Raw genomic sequence first — 18,090 nt, 5'->3', positions numbered from 1 at the left:
CGAAGTAATTTTGGACCGTGCACACATAGAAACAGAGAATATAAATATGAAATGAAGTCAGTATAAGAATGCAAATATGCTGCAAATTTATACAATAATTTGACTTTACATTTTAATATTTAGGCTTATTCTAATGTTCGACCAGGAAAGACAAGAGAAACTTAAAGTTGCATTAATTTCTTACTACCAAATTTCGCGTCTGAAAGCAGATAATTTTTTGGCCTGGCTCTGCGTGATATTTTCCATTTTCCTCAGCCTCCCACACACTAATGACTTGTGCATGGAATTCTCTTACCCTATGAATATATTTTCTTTTTAAGCACAGTCTCCACAGAGGTGGAAAATGTGAACGTGAAATGAAGCATGCCGTCCTCAAAGGAGGTTAAAGATCTAGAAGCATGTACAACTCCATGCTGCTAGTTAGTTTGTTGGGACATAATTTACAGATGTTCAATTGCACGGGCGTAATTCTGCATTTCCTTCAAGGCAAATGCTTTTATGTCTTCAGGCATGTGATTTGTCAAGACAGCTTTGTGGCCTAGTGGGCAATCAGAATTTGCCTTAGTGGACTGAAATGACCCAGAACAAACTCAGTACTTAATCCTCTTTCTTGTTGAAATCAATAAGCAGATCCATGCCAAGTGCTGACAGTTCTTATGTAGGGAATGAAAAGTGGAAGTGTCTGCTCCTTGAATTTCCAATGTTTTATGGGGAAGAAGTTTTGTTTTGTTATTTGAAAATTAACTTGTTAATTTTGTTTTATAAAGCATAAATTAATATGACATATTTTCTTTGGGCTAATTTGCACATGCAGTGTCACAATGTATCTCAAATGCCATCATACGGAAGGCCCAATACATGAAAAATACCCACCTAGATAATTGATCAGGGACAGAAGGCTCTGACAGAACCCAGGAATCCAGGTGAGCTGCACAGTTAGAACTGACCATGCAGGCTCACAAACTACCCTTCTGCAGAGCCCCATCCTAAATAAGAGTTTCCTCCTTTCCTTACATTAGTAGATCCTGAATATATTCATCAAGGTTTGGGATTTTGGTTTTTTTTCAGGTTTTATTATATATTTAAGGTAAGGAATATTCCAAAAGCTTAAATTCATTTTTCTAGGGTTGATTTTTTTTTACCACACAACTGATTTCCCTGCAGTTTAACATAACACTTGAACATGTTAAAACTTGTCCTGAAGAAAGAGAAACATTAGCAATAAAAATGAGAGCGACTGAATATGCCAAAGCTACTCATAAGGACAAGTGGTTTATAACTTTGGTAAACGCAGAATAACCCTCAAGTTCTGCTCTACCTTTTTGGGAAACAGCCAGTATTCTGCACTCCATGGGTTTCTCTGGAGGGAGAAGAAATACAGAATAATTTTGTGTGCAAACCAACCATAAGGCATAATGCCATTTATACCCATGGAAATAAGTATCTTATGACAGAGATAGTGAAGACTTTTTGTCAAATCTTAGCTCTGAGGTTGCTTTCCTGTACACATGCCTGTTCATATCATTTTTGTTTACTTGATATTGGAGAGTAATCAGAAAAAAGTTATTCTGAATTATGAATGTTGCCATGAGTTTTGCATGAAAAGTATTAAAACTTTCAACAAAACAGTCTTCTAAATGCCTGGACTGGCCTGGCCTGCAGTCTTATCTTGCTTTTACACTTTTGTTTAAACTGTTCCTTCCTTTTTCCCTTTTTTTTTTTTTTTTTTTTTTTTTTTTTGGAGTTGATTCAATAACTCGGCCTTTTTTTTTTTTATTTCTTGCAGATGTCAAAATGATGAAACCCTCCCTCCCTCCGGAGCAGTGCACAGCAGCCATGACATCTCCTCTGGTCCTCTGTGGAAGGTACATTGCAGCCTGCTGCTGAACTGTTATGACATGTCTCTAGCAATCAGAAAGAAAAGCTGGGAAGAGCATGTGACCCAGTGGATGGGATTGGCTTTGGAGTCTGTGGAGTATAATACAGCATGTCGTCATGGACTTGTAGCTGCTAACTTGCAGACAAGTATGGAACAAGATGAGGTTCTGAGCATGGACCGGAAAGAAAAATGTGCTTCGTTTCCAGAGTGCTGTTATAGTGGAGAGCTGATTGGCTTCCCTGCAAAGCAGCTGGGAAGTGTTTCAAAGGAGGTGGATGAAAATGATAACCATGAGGATGAGGACTGTTTTCTGGAGGCCAGCACAGAAACGCTAGTCCATGTATCTGTTGACGATGATGATTATTCAGCACTAAACCTGGATAGTGCTAATTACCACATCACTGCTGTAGGAAGGGAACCAAAAGATGAAGAGGAGAGTTTAAATGGAGCAGGCTCCTTAACACAGATGCTACCAATAGCACAGTATAACAAGGCAGCTGAAACATATAGAATAATTGGAGATACAAGTAAGGAACCTGACTGTGACACAGTTCTTAAAGAGGAGGTGGAAGATTATGATGTTTGTGGCAGTACTGGCCAAAGCCCAGATCTTTGTAATTGTGAAGGCTTAAATGAAGTAGTAGATGTAGAGGAAGAAAATCGCTCTAATTCTCCAAATGTGAAAGCAATTATTATGCCTGGGGAACAGCTGCTTCATACTGCTGTAACTGTACAACAGTGCTGGAAATCTGATGCTTTTAAAGATGGGCTTGGAAAGTCTGAGTGTAATGTGGTAGAGAGTGGGATTTCTTCTGAATCATGCACCAGCAGTGACAGACAACTGTGTTCAGAAGTGGAATCCAGTGACTGCCTTATGCAATCTTCTCCTTGCTCTCACATCCCAGCAGTGGAAAATGGTCTGGATGAAAGTGGTTTCACAGAACCTCAAGTGGCCCCTGAAAACAAATGCCTTTCAAATGTCAGTTCAGCAGAAGACATTCAGTGTTTACATGTAAGGAGTCATTTGACCACACAAGAATATTCAGACAGTCAAGTGAAACTGCGCAAAAGAAAGGTAGGATGCTCATAAACTGCAGAGATTTTTTTTTAATGTTTCCCCCAAGTTTCTTATGAAGGTGATTCCATGACTACTTGATTGGAAATAAAATGTGGTTTTCAGTCTTTTTTATTAGTTTGTCAGATTTTTCTTTAACTGGTTATAGCGTGTCCGTACAACAACTGGGGAGTTCTTTTTAAAGTCTGAAAATGGTTGAACCATGTATTTGTACGATACCGTATTTTCACTTTATAGATAACTTATACATTTTATATATGTTTGAGGCTAAATGAATAAGTATCTTCTATGGGTTTGGTTCTATTTTTCTTCTGCTGCTGTTGGGTATCATTATCTCTTTCCTTTTAGGAAACTGATTGTGTTCAGGGTTTTGGAAGCCTTGTTGAAAAAACAGAGCAGAGAAAAAATGCATCAAAACTTTAAAAGGGGTAAAAAAAGAGTGGAAAAATTTGCAGAAGTTCTTTGGTTTTCAGCTCAGCCCCATGAGCCCATGTTCTTGCAAAAAAAAAAAAAAAAAAATTGCTTAGCTTGAAACAATTTTTTGAAATTTTGAAGCAACTGGAGAGTTTCACTGTCTACAAAGAGTAAGGAAGAGTATCATTACAAAACTTTAATGGACAGATTCCCTGGCAATAAAACTCCCATTGGCTTTAGTGGAAGGAGATGTGCTGACTGTGGGACCACAGAATTCAGCTTAAAGTCTAGCATTCTTAGTTATGCTGCTTATTCCTGTGAATAACCAAATTGTAATTGTTAACTTCTCATTGCCTTTTTTCATTTGACATCATCCGGCTTCTTTTTTTTGTTGGTTTGTTTTTTAATAAGTCTGGTTTCTATTAAGTGGTGGTGTGGGGTCTGTTTTATCATCCATAGTGCCTCAGTAACTGTTTCATTAAAGAACAAATCACATGTCTGAAGTATTCTGTGCCAACACAGCATCCTGAGCTGCTAGCCATTGCTTCCTTGTGTTGACATTTTAGTAATATTAGCATGCAATTGATATGGTTAGAAGCTGTAAGTAAATTTTGCAAAAGGTCTTAGAAGTCCTCAAAGCTAGTCTTCCTTTGGTAGTTCATGCTATCCCAGTTAATGTGGTAACTGTTCAAATGATTCCATAACTAGTCTCTGAGTTATGATTAAGAAACAGAAACTGCTAGTCAGCAGTACCACAAATGCGAAACTTGCCCATCTGTAGAAAACATTTCAAGTTTAAAAACATAAAATTTAACCAAATTAATATTATATTTGAGAACTCGTTTAGTATTATAAACGTATTCTCAGCTACTCTACTTTTTTCTAATCATAGTTGCTAATACGTATGTGCACATTTCATATTGTTAGCAAGATATACCATGCTAAATTTTTTAATAGCTTTGATCCTGCTAGTTTCCATGTATCACCTTGTCTCTTGTTTAGAGGTCACTTACTCAGCTTTTAAATGTATACTTGCAAGAATTACATTCAAGAATATATGTTTGTGCCATTAAATATTTAAAAGGATAAAATATAAAAATAGTTACATAAAATATAAAAAGATAAAATTCCAGTGAGACTGAATAGTGAGTAAAACTAAGAAAAGATGTAAGCATAGAAAGGAGCAAAACAAGGAGTTCCTTCAAGGAAGGTTGAGAGTTATGTGACTGCAGCAATTGCGAAGCTGTGTGCACTGCAAAAGAGGATGTAGTCTATAAATCTGAAGGAGTGACCTTGTACCACTTTGGTTAAGTAAGTCCTTACCAGCAACTGTAAAATGTTTGGCAAAAGGGAAAAGATATGATCTGCTGTTGCTTGTGGGATTATTTCTCTGAGTTTACAAGACACTTCTACAAACAGTGTTGCTGCATGCAGGATTTGATTGCTTATATCTAATCATGCACTCTTTTACAAAAGGCTGCCTGTGTTGGTAATAATCTGTAATGAAAAATGTGCATATATTTACAAACTTTCCCTGAAAGTCACTTTTGTAATTTTAACAAGACATTAGAAAAACAACAGACTTGAAACTGAGTCTATCCATAAACCCCAAGTATTTGCTTTGCAGTGACAGGAAGACTTAAGGGATTGGGAATGGTATATAAAACCTTTTCTCTCCAGGTCAGCAGTACAAACAGTGCAGTTAAGGCCTAAAACACAACACTGTCTGATTAATGCTGAGTGTCAATTATAGTTGCGTGTAAACACGTGCTCATGAAAGGCAGAATATTGGAAAAGGCACAATTTTTTGAATTGCATTTGGGCACCCAAACCTCCAGGTGACACCTTAGGGGATCATAGAAAGGTGCTGAACTCCAGCTACTTCCATGACATCTAGTCTCATTCTGCTCTTGCTGATACTAAATTCTGAAAACCTGTTCCTTGTTAACATATATTAAACTGCTTTTAATTGTGGCAGTAAAACATGATCTCCTTTCTTATTTTTGGATCAGCTGAGGTGAGACAATGTGGATCTGTTTGGCTTGCTCTGCAGTACAGGTTTGAGGGTTTAAGGGCTTAAAGTTTAGGACCTTTGATCAGCACTAGCTCCCTTTCAGTAAGTTGCTTTACTCATGATGGATGCACTGACACTGAAGATGCTTTCTGCAAACAGGTCCAGCTGTTTCAGCATTCTTTGCTGCCTCGTCACGATTCAGACGGTTGATGAAAAACACCCTCTTTTCCTTTTCTTTCTCAGAAAGATTTCCTAACGCTTGGAAATAGGAAGCACCTGAATTTAATTGTGAGAAATTAATGATAATAGGTCTGACTGAAAAATCCTGCATTAATCCAGCTTTCCTGGTTTTGTGTTGACTGATAGTTAAGGGGCTAAAAATGGAGTATATGTCATTACTTTGTGTCAGTTTCTATTCACAGGTAATTTCAGACTGCATTTCAGTCTCATTGAAATATTTTGCTTATGTGTCACTGAAAAAGGAATGAAGTAAACATTTCGGTGTATGAATTCCTTATCTCTCTTTTATGAAACTGTTGCTTTTCACATTTATTACTTGCAATTCTTCATTGTGGCCTGCGTAAAAGTTTTTCAGTTTCAAACAGTAGATGTTATCTCAAACTCATTCCTACCAGACTAAAGTGTCAGAGCTGTTTCCTAGTGTTCACTATTATTGCTACTATTTTAATCTGGATTTCTAGATTAAATGCTTTGTAGTTTGTTAAAGTTAAGTTAAAAATTAAAGTATGTTAAAACTTAAGGACACAGCTAATGTCACCATGACAGCAGCCGCCACTGTCAATGAGATGCAAATTAATTTAAGAAAAATATTATCAGAAGAATGGCAGTAAACATAGAAATAAACCTGAGTAGAATGTTAGCTGGGGTGACACAGGTCTTTGCAGCAGTGCCTTTCACCCACATGAGAGCTGTGAGCTTTTAAAGCATGGATTTGCATTTTCTGGACTGTTATAATAAAGTTTGTTTCATTATTTCATCAATTATAATTATTCTAATGTGAGGGGAAAAAGAATTTTCATAGTTGAATTTGGGTCTTTCCATTCATATTTGCTACTTGAATATTATGCTTGCCCATGCGATGTGAAGGCTGACCCTCTTCCATTAGTGTCTGTATTTAAAGTTCTGTTTTACAAGGCTAAAGCTATGCTCTTTATGGCAAGTTAGAAAATTAGGTTCTTCCAGGAGCTTCTGCTTGTATTACCCTGTAAAATGACTCCACAAGAAGTCTATGGAGCCTTGCCTGCTGCCTTAGTCCTTCCTGTAAGGTACCTGGGAGAGACAATAAGAAAGCTTCCAAAAATATCATAAGAGCTACCTATTTGACTGAAATGGTTTTCTTAACAGTTTTTTCCCTTCCATCTCTACTATTCATGATGCATAATGCTTTTCAACTGAGCATTCACTTGTCAACAATAGATCGTTATTTTAAAAGTTATATGAGCTTGTTGTGAACACTAGTATCCAGAATTTTAGATCTTTTTCTTGTTTTATTGCAGTTAAAATACCAGAGACCAAGTTTCCAGGCCTGTCACAAGTGTGTCTTTCTGAAGTCTTAATCTCCCTTTACCTCTATTTTGACTCTGAATGGGGATAATTTAATGATTGATTCTTTTTTTATACAAATTTTAATTTATCTTGTAAGACTGTCAAAGTGTTGTTTAGTTTTTTTCAATAGAAACAGGTTTATTAGGAATCCAGTCTAAAATATTCCTACTTGCGTAGCTGTTATTGCAATAAAAACTGAGACAGGTCAGCGTAGGAAAGGCAGACATAAGAAGATAAAAGTATGAATAAAACCAACAGGAATACACAGTAAATCTTAATTAAAAATTAAATACATTTTGCTGTATCCTGATTTTGTCATAGGAACTGAATATACCTTTTGCTGAAATTCAGTATGAAACTGTCAGCTGAAGGAGGATGACAGCTCTAGAAGTTGGTGATTTTCAAAGCAGATTACCTTTAATTGTACTTTTGCAAAATATGTTTAAATGCATTCATTTCCCACAGTTTATGTTTTCCCATTGAGTATTTTTTTAAATATAATTGTCTTGTGAATATTCTACTGGAGAAATGCAACAACCAGGAAAAAAAATCTGCAATTCTTAGTCTATAAGGATCATGAAAATTTGGCAAAAATGTATGTTGATTGGATAGTTGTAGGATACCAAGGCTTCATGGCTTCAGTATGGTCATGGGGAGACCAAGGCCTCACTGCTTTAAATGTAGGCAGTAAAAAAGCAGTAATGGAGCCAGTGGAACTGCTGTGTTTTTAGAGTATGTTTAAATGCCTTGCTGAACTTGGGTGATATAATAATTTGTAACCTTAGAGACTACAGAAGCCAGTCACTATAGCAGCATCACAGCAGAATTACTTTCAAATTGTATGGTTCTCTAACTATATTTCCTGTAAAATTCAGACCTGTGCTTATGCCAGAATTTGTTTTCAGATACAGGGATGAATAATAGAATCTTGGTATCTAGGGGATGGTTTTCCCCAGTTTTGTGAAGAATGATGGCAAATACAAATATTGGAAATCTGATGCTCTCTTTTTAAAGATGATCATTCAAACCACAGAAATCTATTTTAGCATCTATGGAAATTGGATTTGCTTTTGTTACATTTGTTCCATTTCTGCATCTCTTGTCATTTTCAGACTTTCTAAATTTTTTCAAAGTTTTTAAACTTTCTAAAGGTTTTAGAAAAAAGTGTGGATCTGTTTTTCCAAACTCATAATGTGAATATGAACATCAACAAAAATTAATGACAGATCCTGAGCCATAACAGCTCTTTGAAAGGTTAGCTTACCATATCTCATGTTGGCTACCCACATCTCAGAGCTACAGTCTGTAGTAGTAGTACAGTGGGCAACTATTACTGAGATCCACAGTTGCTTCACCACAAAGAATTTGCTGCATTTACACATTGCCATTAAATGGCCGTAAGTTTAAAGGCGTTGGGACGAATCTGGCAAGAGCTGCAAGTAAAGTAAAACAAATAGTATGATTTCTTTAAAAAATCTGAAACCTTCTTGACTGTCATGAATATTTCTTTCTCTTTTCTGCATTGAAAACTTGCTTCCTAAATTTACCATTTGATAATGAACATGCTGTTCAAAACTATAAACATATTAAAGTAGTTGGATCTACCTTTTTAAAATTATGCATTTTATCTATGCTAATTAGTAGAAAGTGATAGTGATAAAGCACTCCTATTACTGTGGTTACGTGACCATGAATTTTCTCTGTTGCTTTCACAAAAAGTATGTATCACAAGTATTATCTCCATCTGGGAAGCTAAAGAATGCTTTCCCACAGACTTCCTTTGTGTTTGGACTGAAGTATGATGTATTTCAAACAATCTGAAAAGTATTTAAAACAAGCTCAGAACAGGATGGGATGACTGCCAGGCCATTACAGTATAACCCTTATGCAAATTTTACTTTGACACATTTTTGTGACAGTGTTCAGCAATAAATTTTGAAGGCTGCCAGTGCTGTCTAGACTGCAAACCAAGAGACTGTTGCACATCAAGCTATGCATTAGTTGAAGTTGAGCTACCTAAAATGGTCATGAAAGTATTTGTATTTATACGTGGTTCATAGTCATACACTATCGCTTCACTAAAGTGATATTACACATTTCTTGGAACCAATGTAAAGAGCTTTAGTTTCATGCAGTTTATACTCAGAAATTTCTAATTATGCCCAGGTCTGCAATAATTGACTTAAAAAAAAAAAAAAAAAAAACAACTTTGAAAACATTTGTTTGCTTTTAAAATACATCTTTTAAAAGGTCTGTATAAGGGACAATTGTTTCCTGTTTTCAGCCTATAAATTCTCAGTTGTAGTTCATGTTAAATGGACCAATGACCAATTCCTAAAACGACACCAGATTCGTAAATAGCACCACATTTTTGAGGGAAGTTGTCTTGGAAGGAATGAATGGGAACAGTACTCAGAACCCAAATTTAACAGTTTAGCAAATGGGAAGTGGAAATAAAACACTTGGGCAAAACCTTCTGGATTACATGACATCACTATCCACAACACACTTTTCCACTGGTTAAAGAAAAATTTTAAAAATGGACTTTGCTTCTTAGAGCTGTTCGTCTAGCACTTTCATGGGCAGAATATTCACTTTGAATTAACAATCAAGTGAAAACACAGAGATCAGAGGTGCACACAGGTACAGCTTCCATCCAAAACAGTAAATACAGTAGTAACCTGGAAAGTCAATATTAGAGCAACCCCTGCCTAGATTAAAGAGCCTTTGAAGCGATAGCTATGGCAGAGCAGCTTTTTCAGCACAACTCTTCAGTGCAAACATGACCTGTGCTAAAAGCAGAAGCTTTTCTGTTAGTGATGCTGTGTCTGAGAAGGAGGCACAGAAGAGCAGCCAACCTGGCCAGCTCCGGGGGCTGAGGCTTTGCAGCAGTGAGGTCTTTGCCACTGCTGCTAAAGAGTATTTGGCCATAGTAGTAGAGCAGTGGGTAAGTCCACAGGTATCTGATTTCCGTGCAGTAGGTAAAAGCAAAGAAGCAGACACATACACATCCCCACTCCATGGGCTGAACTTCAGCAGGGTGGGAACCATCTGCAAAGTGCTTTCCAAGGTCTTCTTGTTTGTGGTGGTTTGATTTGGTTATTTTTACCTTGCCTCCTGTCATGGTAGTGTATATGATTGAAACACCTAAAAATGTGCTGCTCATGCTTTTGTCCTTTTACTGCTTTCTCTTATTGGCAACATAGAAGGTTTGTAAAGACAAGGGGGTCTGTACTACAGATAGGGTGTATTGAATATGGCTTTACAAAATGAAACAATACTGTTTCTGCTGCCAAAAACTATTCCAAGCTCCAGAGGATATAGCCTAAAAAGGTTATGAATTCAAATTTAGGGGGATATTCTTTCTTCTATAAAAAAAAAATCCAGGCAGCAATACAGCTTCTCTATGTCAGTGTGTGCTGAAGCAAATGTATGGCAAATGTAAACCAGATCCTTGCTCTTCTGCATAACTGTCACAGCTGACATGTAGTGCTTTTACAGCAACAGAATATAAGGGCCTTGGCTTATGCACACTGTGTTAATGAAAAATTGGCTCACTGTAACATGAGGATGTCCTTCAAAAATGTGCCTTATTGCAGCAATAACTTTCGTATTTTTCACACTGTTTTTTGCAGTCTCACCTTACATAAGAGTTAGAATAGCAAATGCAGTATGTAAAATATTTCTTAAATTTGAGTTTATTTATCCTTTCCTGCAAGATATCTTCTTTCCAAACATTTTTGCATACAACATATTTAACTAAACAAAGGTTTCTATTTGGATATCCTGAGTGTCTTATTCAGATAGTCTTGCTTTAACAAAAAAAAAATGTATAATCTAATATAGTCATTCAAAAATAAGAGAAAACTTAAGGAGCTGGTCCTGTTCTTGTACATGTTTTAATCTCTTGGGTGGCATCCTCAACCTTCTTAAAAAGGATGGTTTGCATGCACTAATAATCACTGATACAGGACTTATGGCTGTTTGATATGAAGGCATAAAATACATGGAAAAACAAAGGCCGTGCTAAAGCTTGTGGCTTTTGCTGTGTCCAGTTTCAGGTTCAAAGTATTTTAAAAGCTGACATCTTTACTGCATTGAAAATGAAAAAGCATGGCCACAAGCAAAAATTTGGGAATGTAAACTAAACTAGTTTCCTACATCCAGATTTTCTGAAACACTACACTTCTGAAAAATGCCAAGCTGTATTTAAATCACACTGATTTAGAAGTGACTATATGTGTACATCACACCTCACTATATCTGTTGAATTTATTCTAGCATAGTAAACTCACATGTTTACAAATATTCTCTACTTTTTTAAAGATGATGTGGTAGATGAGTACTGTCTTATTTAGGCTTTACACTTGTATACAAAGTAAAATAGCCAAAGCATGAATAAGAGAATAAGACAAAAAAGACAGGGATATTGAGAAGACCGTCTTGTAGGTGGGATAAGCCTGAAAATAAGTAAGTGAAAATTAATTTCTTTTTCTATGTGAAATGATTGTTCAACTCTGAATTGCACAAACCTTTGTCAGCCCACAAGAGCAACTCCCATTTGATTAGTTTGTCCGTTTTCAGGCCTTCCTCAGTACTGCTAGTAACACAAAGATAATTTGGGGAGAGGTTCTTCCATATTTGTACCTTGATTAATATTCTTATGGGTAAATATTCTTCAGGACTTGTAATTTAGCATGTTTCACAGTGTATTAGGTTTTTAAAAAGTCATAATTCTGACTGTATGTTCGTTTGCAATATACGTTTGAAATCAATCGTTTTTGCAGACTGAAGTCTATGAATAATTATGCCGGGGAAATTAGTTTTAATCACGTTCAGAGGAAATACATATATTCCTGAATGTTGCTCTCTTGGGAATAGCAACAGAAACCTTAGAGTAGAATGTCAATTAATTTTTTCCTAGGTCATCCACACTGCCTGTCACGCAAAAAAATCCTTCTTCATGCTACCCAGATTTTTCTCATTAGTATGTTAAGATCACTAATTCTTTCCCCTCATTCCTGACTTTTCAGAAATGTTTTGATTTATTTTTTTTTAATTTTTTTTTCTTCATTTGATGTACTAAGCTCAGTGTGGCTGTATTAAACTTTTTTGCCCTTTGGAGCTTATGCATATGTAAGGAAAATATCAGTGACATGAGAATACTGTGTATTTTTCTCTTTGCAAGCGTCAACATTTCACATGGTTTGATTTCCGGCTCAAGGTAGCAGCCAAGCTGAGCCATGTAATCACATGAACAGATTAGGAAGGGAATATGAAGGTGTTGGAGAAAAGGGTGAGCAACTTCCACGACTGACTCCACTGTGGTATGAGGGGGAGAACTGTCCCAAACACCCTCAAGAGCAAGTTTTGCAGTAGTGATAGTAGTTACTAGTCCCCTAGCACAGCATCCATTTCTACAGTTGTGTAAAATCTTTACTCAAATCCATTTATAAGACTGACAAAACACTAACTATTTTGTGCTTCCTTAGCACATACAGTCTGCAGTGACTTGGTCCCTGTTTCTGGGCTCCTCTCTCAGTCCTTTCCACTACTGTCGTGGAAGACAAGCTCTCTTGTGTCAGCAGCATTGCCTCATGAAGCATAATAATGACAGTTTAAATGTCAGCAGTGTTAGTCATTGACAATTGTTTCAGGGTTTGAATAGAAATTCTTATTTTCTAGCCACTGTGTTCAGAGGGAGTATTTACCAGCAGCAAAGTATGATTGTGGAGCTTTGATCTTTGCTTTGAAATGTCTTTTAAAGTGTAAAGAAAACTCATCTATGCTGAGAACAACATTAGAGGCTATTTCTGGAGTTAGACCAGGATTCTGAAGGTGAAAGGACACTTCTCCAGCTCTCTCAGTAAGTCCCTGGGAAAGTTAAAAATAAGTCTTGTTGAAAAAAAAAATTGGCACTTGTTATTTGAGAAAATTTCTTTATTCCAGGAACTGTCTCATGTAGCAGAAATTTATTTACCATCTGTGTAGACTTGAAAAATTTTCCATCCTACCAGATACACAACTGAAATAGCAACAGATTTTCCATCGTTTTGCTTTCCACAGACCTCTGTTTCAAGAGTGTGCTGTTGTAAAAACTTATGAAATTTTTGTGTTCTCCAAAGTGGAGAGTAGCTCAGTTATAGCCCATCTGTCAAACTCTGGAGTTCTGGTTGTGACCTCTAACGATGTCACCTAACTGAGAGGGAAAGGAGGAGCCCACAGACCCACTATCTGAAAATATATGCTTCTTTAAATTATTGTTACAGTTGTTTTGATTACTTTTGCAGCACTAACTTAAAAATAGTCACTTGAGAAATTAATTTGGTTTTCTTTGAGTACAGATGTACTTCCTTAATTTCAAAGCTCTGCAACTGCAGGGATGTGAGGGAGGGAACAATAAAAAACCCAGAATCACTGAGTCTTGAAGTAGCTGGTCCTTTAAAATATGAAACAACTTGTATGTATCTCTGAATATTGCTTTGGAGTATTTGTATGAATATACAGGCCAGAAACCAACACAAGCAATTCCTGTGAGACAGGAAAAGAGAAAGGAGTTCAGGAAGTGATGTCCAGATACTCAAGCTTAACATCTGTTTGCAGTTCCTGGTGGAGGTTTTTTTGACTTTCGTATATTCTGTAGATACATTTTACTTTTGCTTTTATGCACACTAGGAATCCTCAAGAACTATGGAGTCTGATTCTTATTTGATGCATAGTTGTACTTTGATCCTATCTACCAAAATAATATTTATTTGAGTAACAAGCTCGGTGCAAAATGCGGGTGTCAGAAGCTTCTGTTTTGAAATCTAGCAGTCTGATTTGCTTAAAGAATAAAAAACCTGTCTGCTTTTCTTATTGTGATTGCTTTTTTTTCCCTGCCTTATCTATTTTTACCTGCCTTAATGTTCATTATGTTTGGCTGAAGGAGCTTATCCTATATAAGTCTATCACAGATGCTTTTTTCTTCATAATTCTGAGTCCTTGAACTAGTAAAATTGTATGAGATGTGACATGGTTAACTACAGGTATCACTGAACCCTTTAATCTGGCAATTTTTATCTGTATTTTAAATTGCATTCTGTCTAGGTCTGGAGTTTTGTATAACTTTTCTGTTTGATTGCATATGATAAGGTAAGCTATTTTATGTTGGAGCAAAATATTTAATTGTGAAGATGAATGGGTGTGAATTTTAAATCATTAAGAATTCTTTGTTGGTGGTGTTAAATCATTTGCAAATCCAAAATGAGGTAATTAGAATTTGTATTCTCAGTGTGTAACTGCATGTAATTCAACAACCAAAATTTTAAAACATGAGTTCCCAGAGAGCAGAAATCTTAGCCGAGTGTATGCTAGTGGGTGAAGTGTTTTAGTGTGAGCCAGGAGCATGTTTTTGAAGTAAATTTACTGAGTGATGTGATATAAAGCATGATAAGCAACACTGAATTTCACTATCTCATATAGTTCACAGTGTGGATTGCCTGGTTTGGTAGTTGCACACCTGCTTTGATAAATGCTAAAGCAGTGCTTCACAAAGAAAAACTGTAGTTTAGGATGCAAACAGGGGGAAAAAATCAGATATTAGGAAGAAGAAAAGGATCTTGGAGAGAAGCAGATTCATATCGGCACAGTGCAAGAGGTATGAATTGAAAGACTAGTTATCAGATGGAGTTTTGTACTCCCATCACTTGCAATGTGAAGACTTTTGACTATGTCCTCTATCCCAACCAGACTGGCTGCAAGATACATAATTGTTCTGACCGGACAGTATAAACTGCAAACAAATCTTCTAAAGACAGTTTTTTCAAAGAGGTCAGCTCATTACAGATTCCTTTTAGCTGAATTTGATAAATGTGCCCTGGTAGAAGAATATGGTTTCTAACGTGAGGTTGAAATGTGGCCCCTAGACAAACTAGGCAGCCTCTTGAGATTTTTACAGCTTTTGCTTCAGCTGTCTGAAATATATCACATACATTGTAAAAGCTAATGAAGAATATTTTTCCCCCTGTACTTGTGCTTTCTAGTTCTCTAGCTAATTCCCAGTAGCCTTGTGGTAATATGTTCATTCTGTTGGCCAGCTGTTCAGCTCTCCATGAATGCGTCCTCTTGATGTGCATTTCCCAGCATTTTACAAGTCAGTGTCCTATTCCACTTCAACATAAACCTTTTTTGAAAACAAAACTATATACCACTGGGGATCTAGACTGGGAATATAATTCAAGCATAATCAAAGTCTGAATAACTGATGAGTAAGGAAATAACAAATATTATGCAGTATAAGCACTAAACTGCTCTTAATGTGTGTTTAAAATATAGGCTATGTCTTGTATGCTAAGGATTTTTTGTTGCTGACACAATTAGCTTTCTTTTGCTTTTCTGAATTACTGCCTGTAGTAGAAGGGAGCTATTTGGTTCTTTTCCGTAGGCCCTTGATATTAGGAACGTGTCGTAAAGCAAATAGTATTCCCCACCATTGCCATTAGTATTAGCTTCAGTCTTTGCTAAGGACAGAATTGTGAACATCAAAGGTAAGGTTTGTCTGTATGAGGGGGAGTAGAAAGTGTACGGGCAGACTAAAACAGAAATAGCTGATTTGTTCTTTCTTGGAACGTATTTTAGTTCCTTCTTGGAACACATTTTTCACCAAAAATGGCTTGTGGGATTATTAAACACCAAGTGTTAAGGGAGCTGAAAATAGGGATGGTTTTACCCCTGGTATTACCCCAGATTTCTGTGATACAAAAGAGAAATTCTGCTGCTAAAAATCATTGCTCTCTCCTGGTCATCTCAAGGCAGCTAAGGCTTAATTAAAGATGCAAAGGAAATGTTTGTCTGTAGTTTATTTTAAGGCTTTCTTTGTTTATTGTTAAGCGTAACATTTGATTCAGTGGTATACAGTGCTTGGATTAAATTTGAAATATAGTCCTGTACAGACAGGGAAAAAATTCTGCTGTGGATAAGATTGTGTAATAGTAAGAATAGTTTATAGTGGGTATTTTGAATTTGAGCCCTCTGTCTAATTTAGATGCTCTTTTATTTAACACCAACTGAGATTTACACTCAGGCCATAATTTCAGCAGATGTGAACTGTGACTTAACCCAGTAATGCACAAGGAGGCTCTGTATCAAGAGGAATCTCTGGCATCTACTTGATTATAGCGTTGATCATTCTCTGCTTGAGTGGTTCCCATTACTCCATGACAAATAGTGAGATTTGTCTTCTCTACCATGACCAAAGAAAAAAATCTTCTACCTTTCCCTGGGAGTCCCCATGTGTAAGCGTATGTATCATGTGGCAGGGGTTTTGATCATGTTTGGCAGTGTGTGGAACAGTTGCTTTGTGATTTTATCACTTCACATGTTCTGTAGGGAAATAAGATAAGCATTCATTTGTGCTAGATCAGTCTGTCCTGTAGAAATGAACTCCATCTGTGTCTTAAGTGTTTTAAAAAGCAGTGTGAGAATTTCTAGAACTAATTATTGTAGAAGCTTTTATTAAAAATAGCATATAATATTTATCACATAATCTCCGGTAAACACCCTACATTTTTGAGATGTTTTTTAGAGAATCTAATAAAAATTTAGCAGATTGTGAGATGAATCACAGTATCACAGTATCACAGTATGTTAGAGATTGGAAGGGACCTCAAAAGATCATCTAGTCCAATCCCCCTGCCAGAGCAGGAACACCTAGATAAGGCTACACAGGAATGTGTCCAGGCAGGTTTTGAATGTCTCCAGAGAAGGAGACTCCACAACCTCCCTGGGCAGCCTGTTCCAGTGTTCCGTCACCCTCACTGAGAAGAAGTTTCTTCTCAAGTTTAAGTGGAACCTCTTGTGTTCCAGTTTATACCCATTACCGCTTGTCTTATCATTGTTTGCCATTGAGAAGAGCCTGGCTCCATCCTCATGACACTCCCCCTTTATATATTTATATACACTAATAAGGTCCCTCCGCAGTCTCCTCTTCTCCAAACTATAGAGACCCAGCTCCCTCAGCCTTTCCTCATAAGGGAGATGCTCCACTCCCTTAATCATCTTTGTCGCCCTGCGCTGGACTCTCTCCAGCAGCTCCCTGTCCTTCTTGAACTGAGGGGCCCAGAACTGGACACAATATTCCAGATGCTGTCTCACCAGGACAGAGTAGAGGGGAAGGAGAACCTCTCTCGACCTACTGACCACCCCCCTTCTAATACACCCCAGGATGCCATTGGCCTTCTTGGCCACAAGGGCACAGTGCTGGCTCATGGTCATCCTGCCATCCACTAGGACCCCCAGGTCCCTCTCCCCTACACTACTCTCTAACAGGTCGTTCCCCAACCTATATTGGAACCTGGGGTTGTTCCTGCCCAGATGCAGGACTCTACACTTTCCCTTGTTATATTTCATCAAGTTACTCCCTGCCCAACTCTCCAGCCTGTCCAGGTCTCGCTGGATGGCAGCACAGCCTTCTGGCGTGTCAGCCACTCCTCCCAGCTTAGTGTCATCAGCAAACTTGCTGACAGTACACTCAATTCCCTCATCTAAATCATTGATGAATATATTAAATAATACTGGTCCCAAATCACTGATAATAACATCAGTGCAAGTATAAATAAATCAAAATAGAAAAGTCATTTATTCTTGATCAAAAGCAGAGAAGGTGTTAGGGGTTAGAATTTCTTGAATTCCAATACTTTACTAAATCTTGAGGGTATAGCATGCAGGCAAAATGAGCATTTTATTAATATTTTCAATAGCCAGCAGAATCATATTAAATATGTAACTTAAAAAAGAATATCCCAGCTGAAATTATATAATGTGCTGAAACTAAGAGAAAGAAAGACAGTTGACAAAGATTTTGGCTGGGTTCTGGGGATTTTTGCAAGCGTAAGCCTGTTGACTGACCTTTGATAGCCAGAAATTTTGAACTATCAGTGAAATCTTTTAATAAATAACCGTTAAATTATGCTTTTCAATTGAAGGTTTTCTATTAAATAAATTAGATCAGATTGGGACATATGAACTTTTAGGAGTGCTCTGATTACTTCTGCCAGGTGTTTAAAGACAGTTGTCTTGGCAGTTGCTGGAGACTTCCTTCCACATTTCCTTGATTTCACTGAGTGTCAGAAAAGATGATTTCTAACTTGTGATGAAGATGTT

The 18,090-nt window shown here is 37.0% G+C and overlaps 1 protein-coding gene across 1 annotated transcript in view; it reads left to right on the top strand.

Annotated features, from left to right (window-relative positions):
• Positions 1-1,057: 1,057 nt before the first annotated feature.
• Positions 1,058-18,090, top strand: part of DLC1 (DLC1 Rho GTPase activating protein) — a gene marked incomplete at its 3' end in the record, with an annotated part of 214,437 nt that continues 197,404 nt past the window's right edge. The window contains exon 1 of the mRNA XM_080639214.1: positions 1,058-2,954. Coding sequence (XP_080495340.1) covers positions 1,899-2,954 — 1,056 coding nt within the window. The 5' untranslated portion in view covers positions 1,058-1,898. The remainder of the gene's footprint in view (positions 2,955-18,090) is intronic.

This window comes from Psittacula echo (genome assembly GCF_963264785.1).
Source record: "Psittacula echo genome assembly, chromosome: 1".
NCBI lineage: Eukaryota > Metazoa > Chordata > Aves > Psittaciformes > Psittacidae > Psittacula > Psittacula echo.
This window is presented reverse-complemented; position numbering and strand designations above follow the sequence as displayed.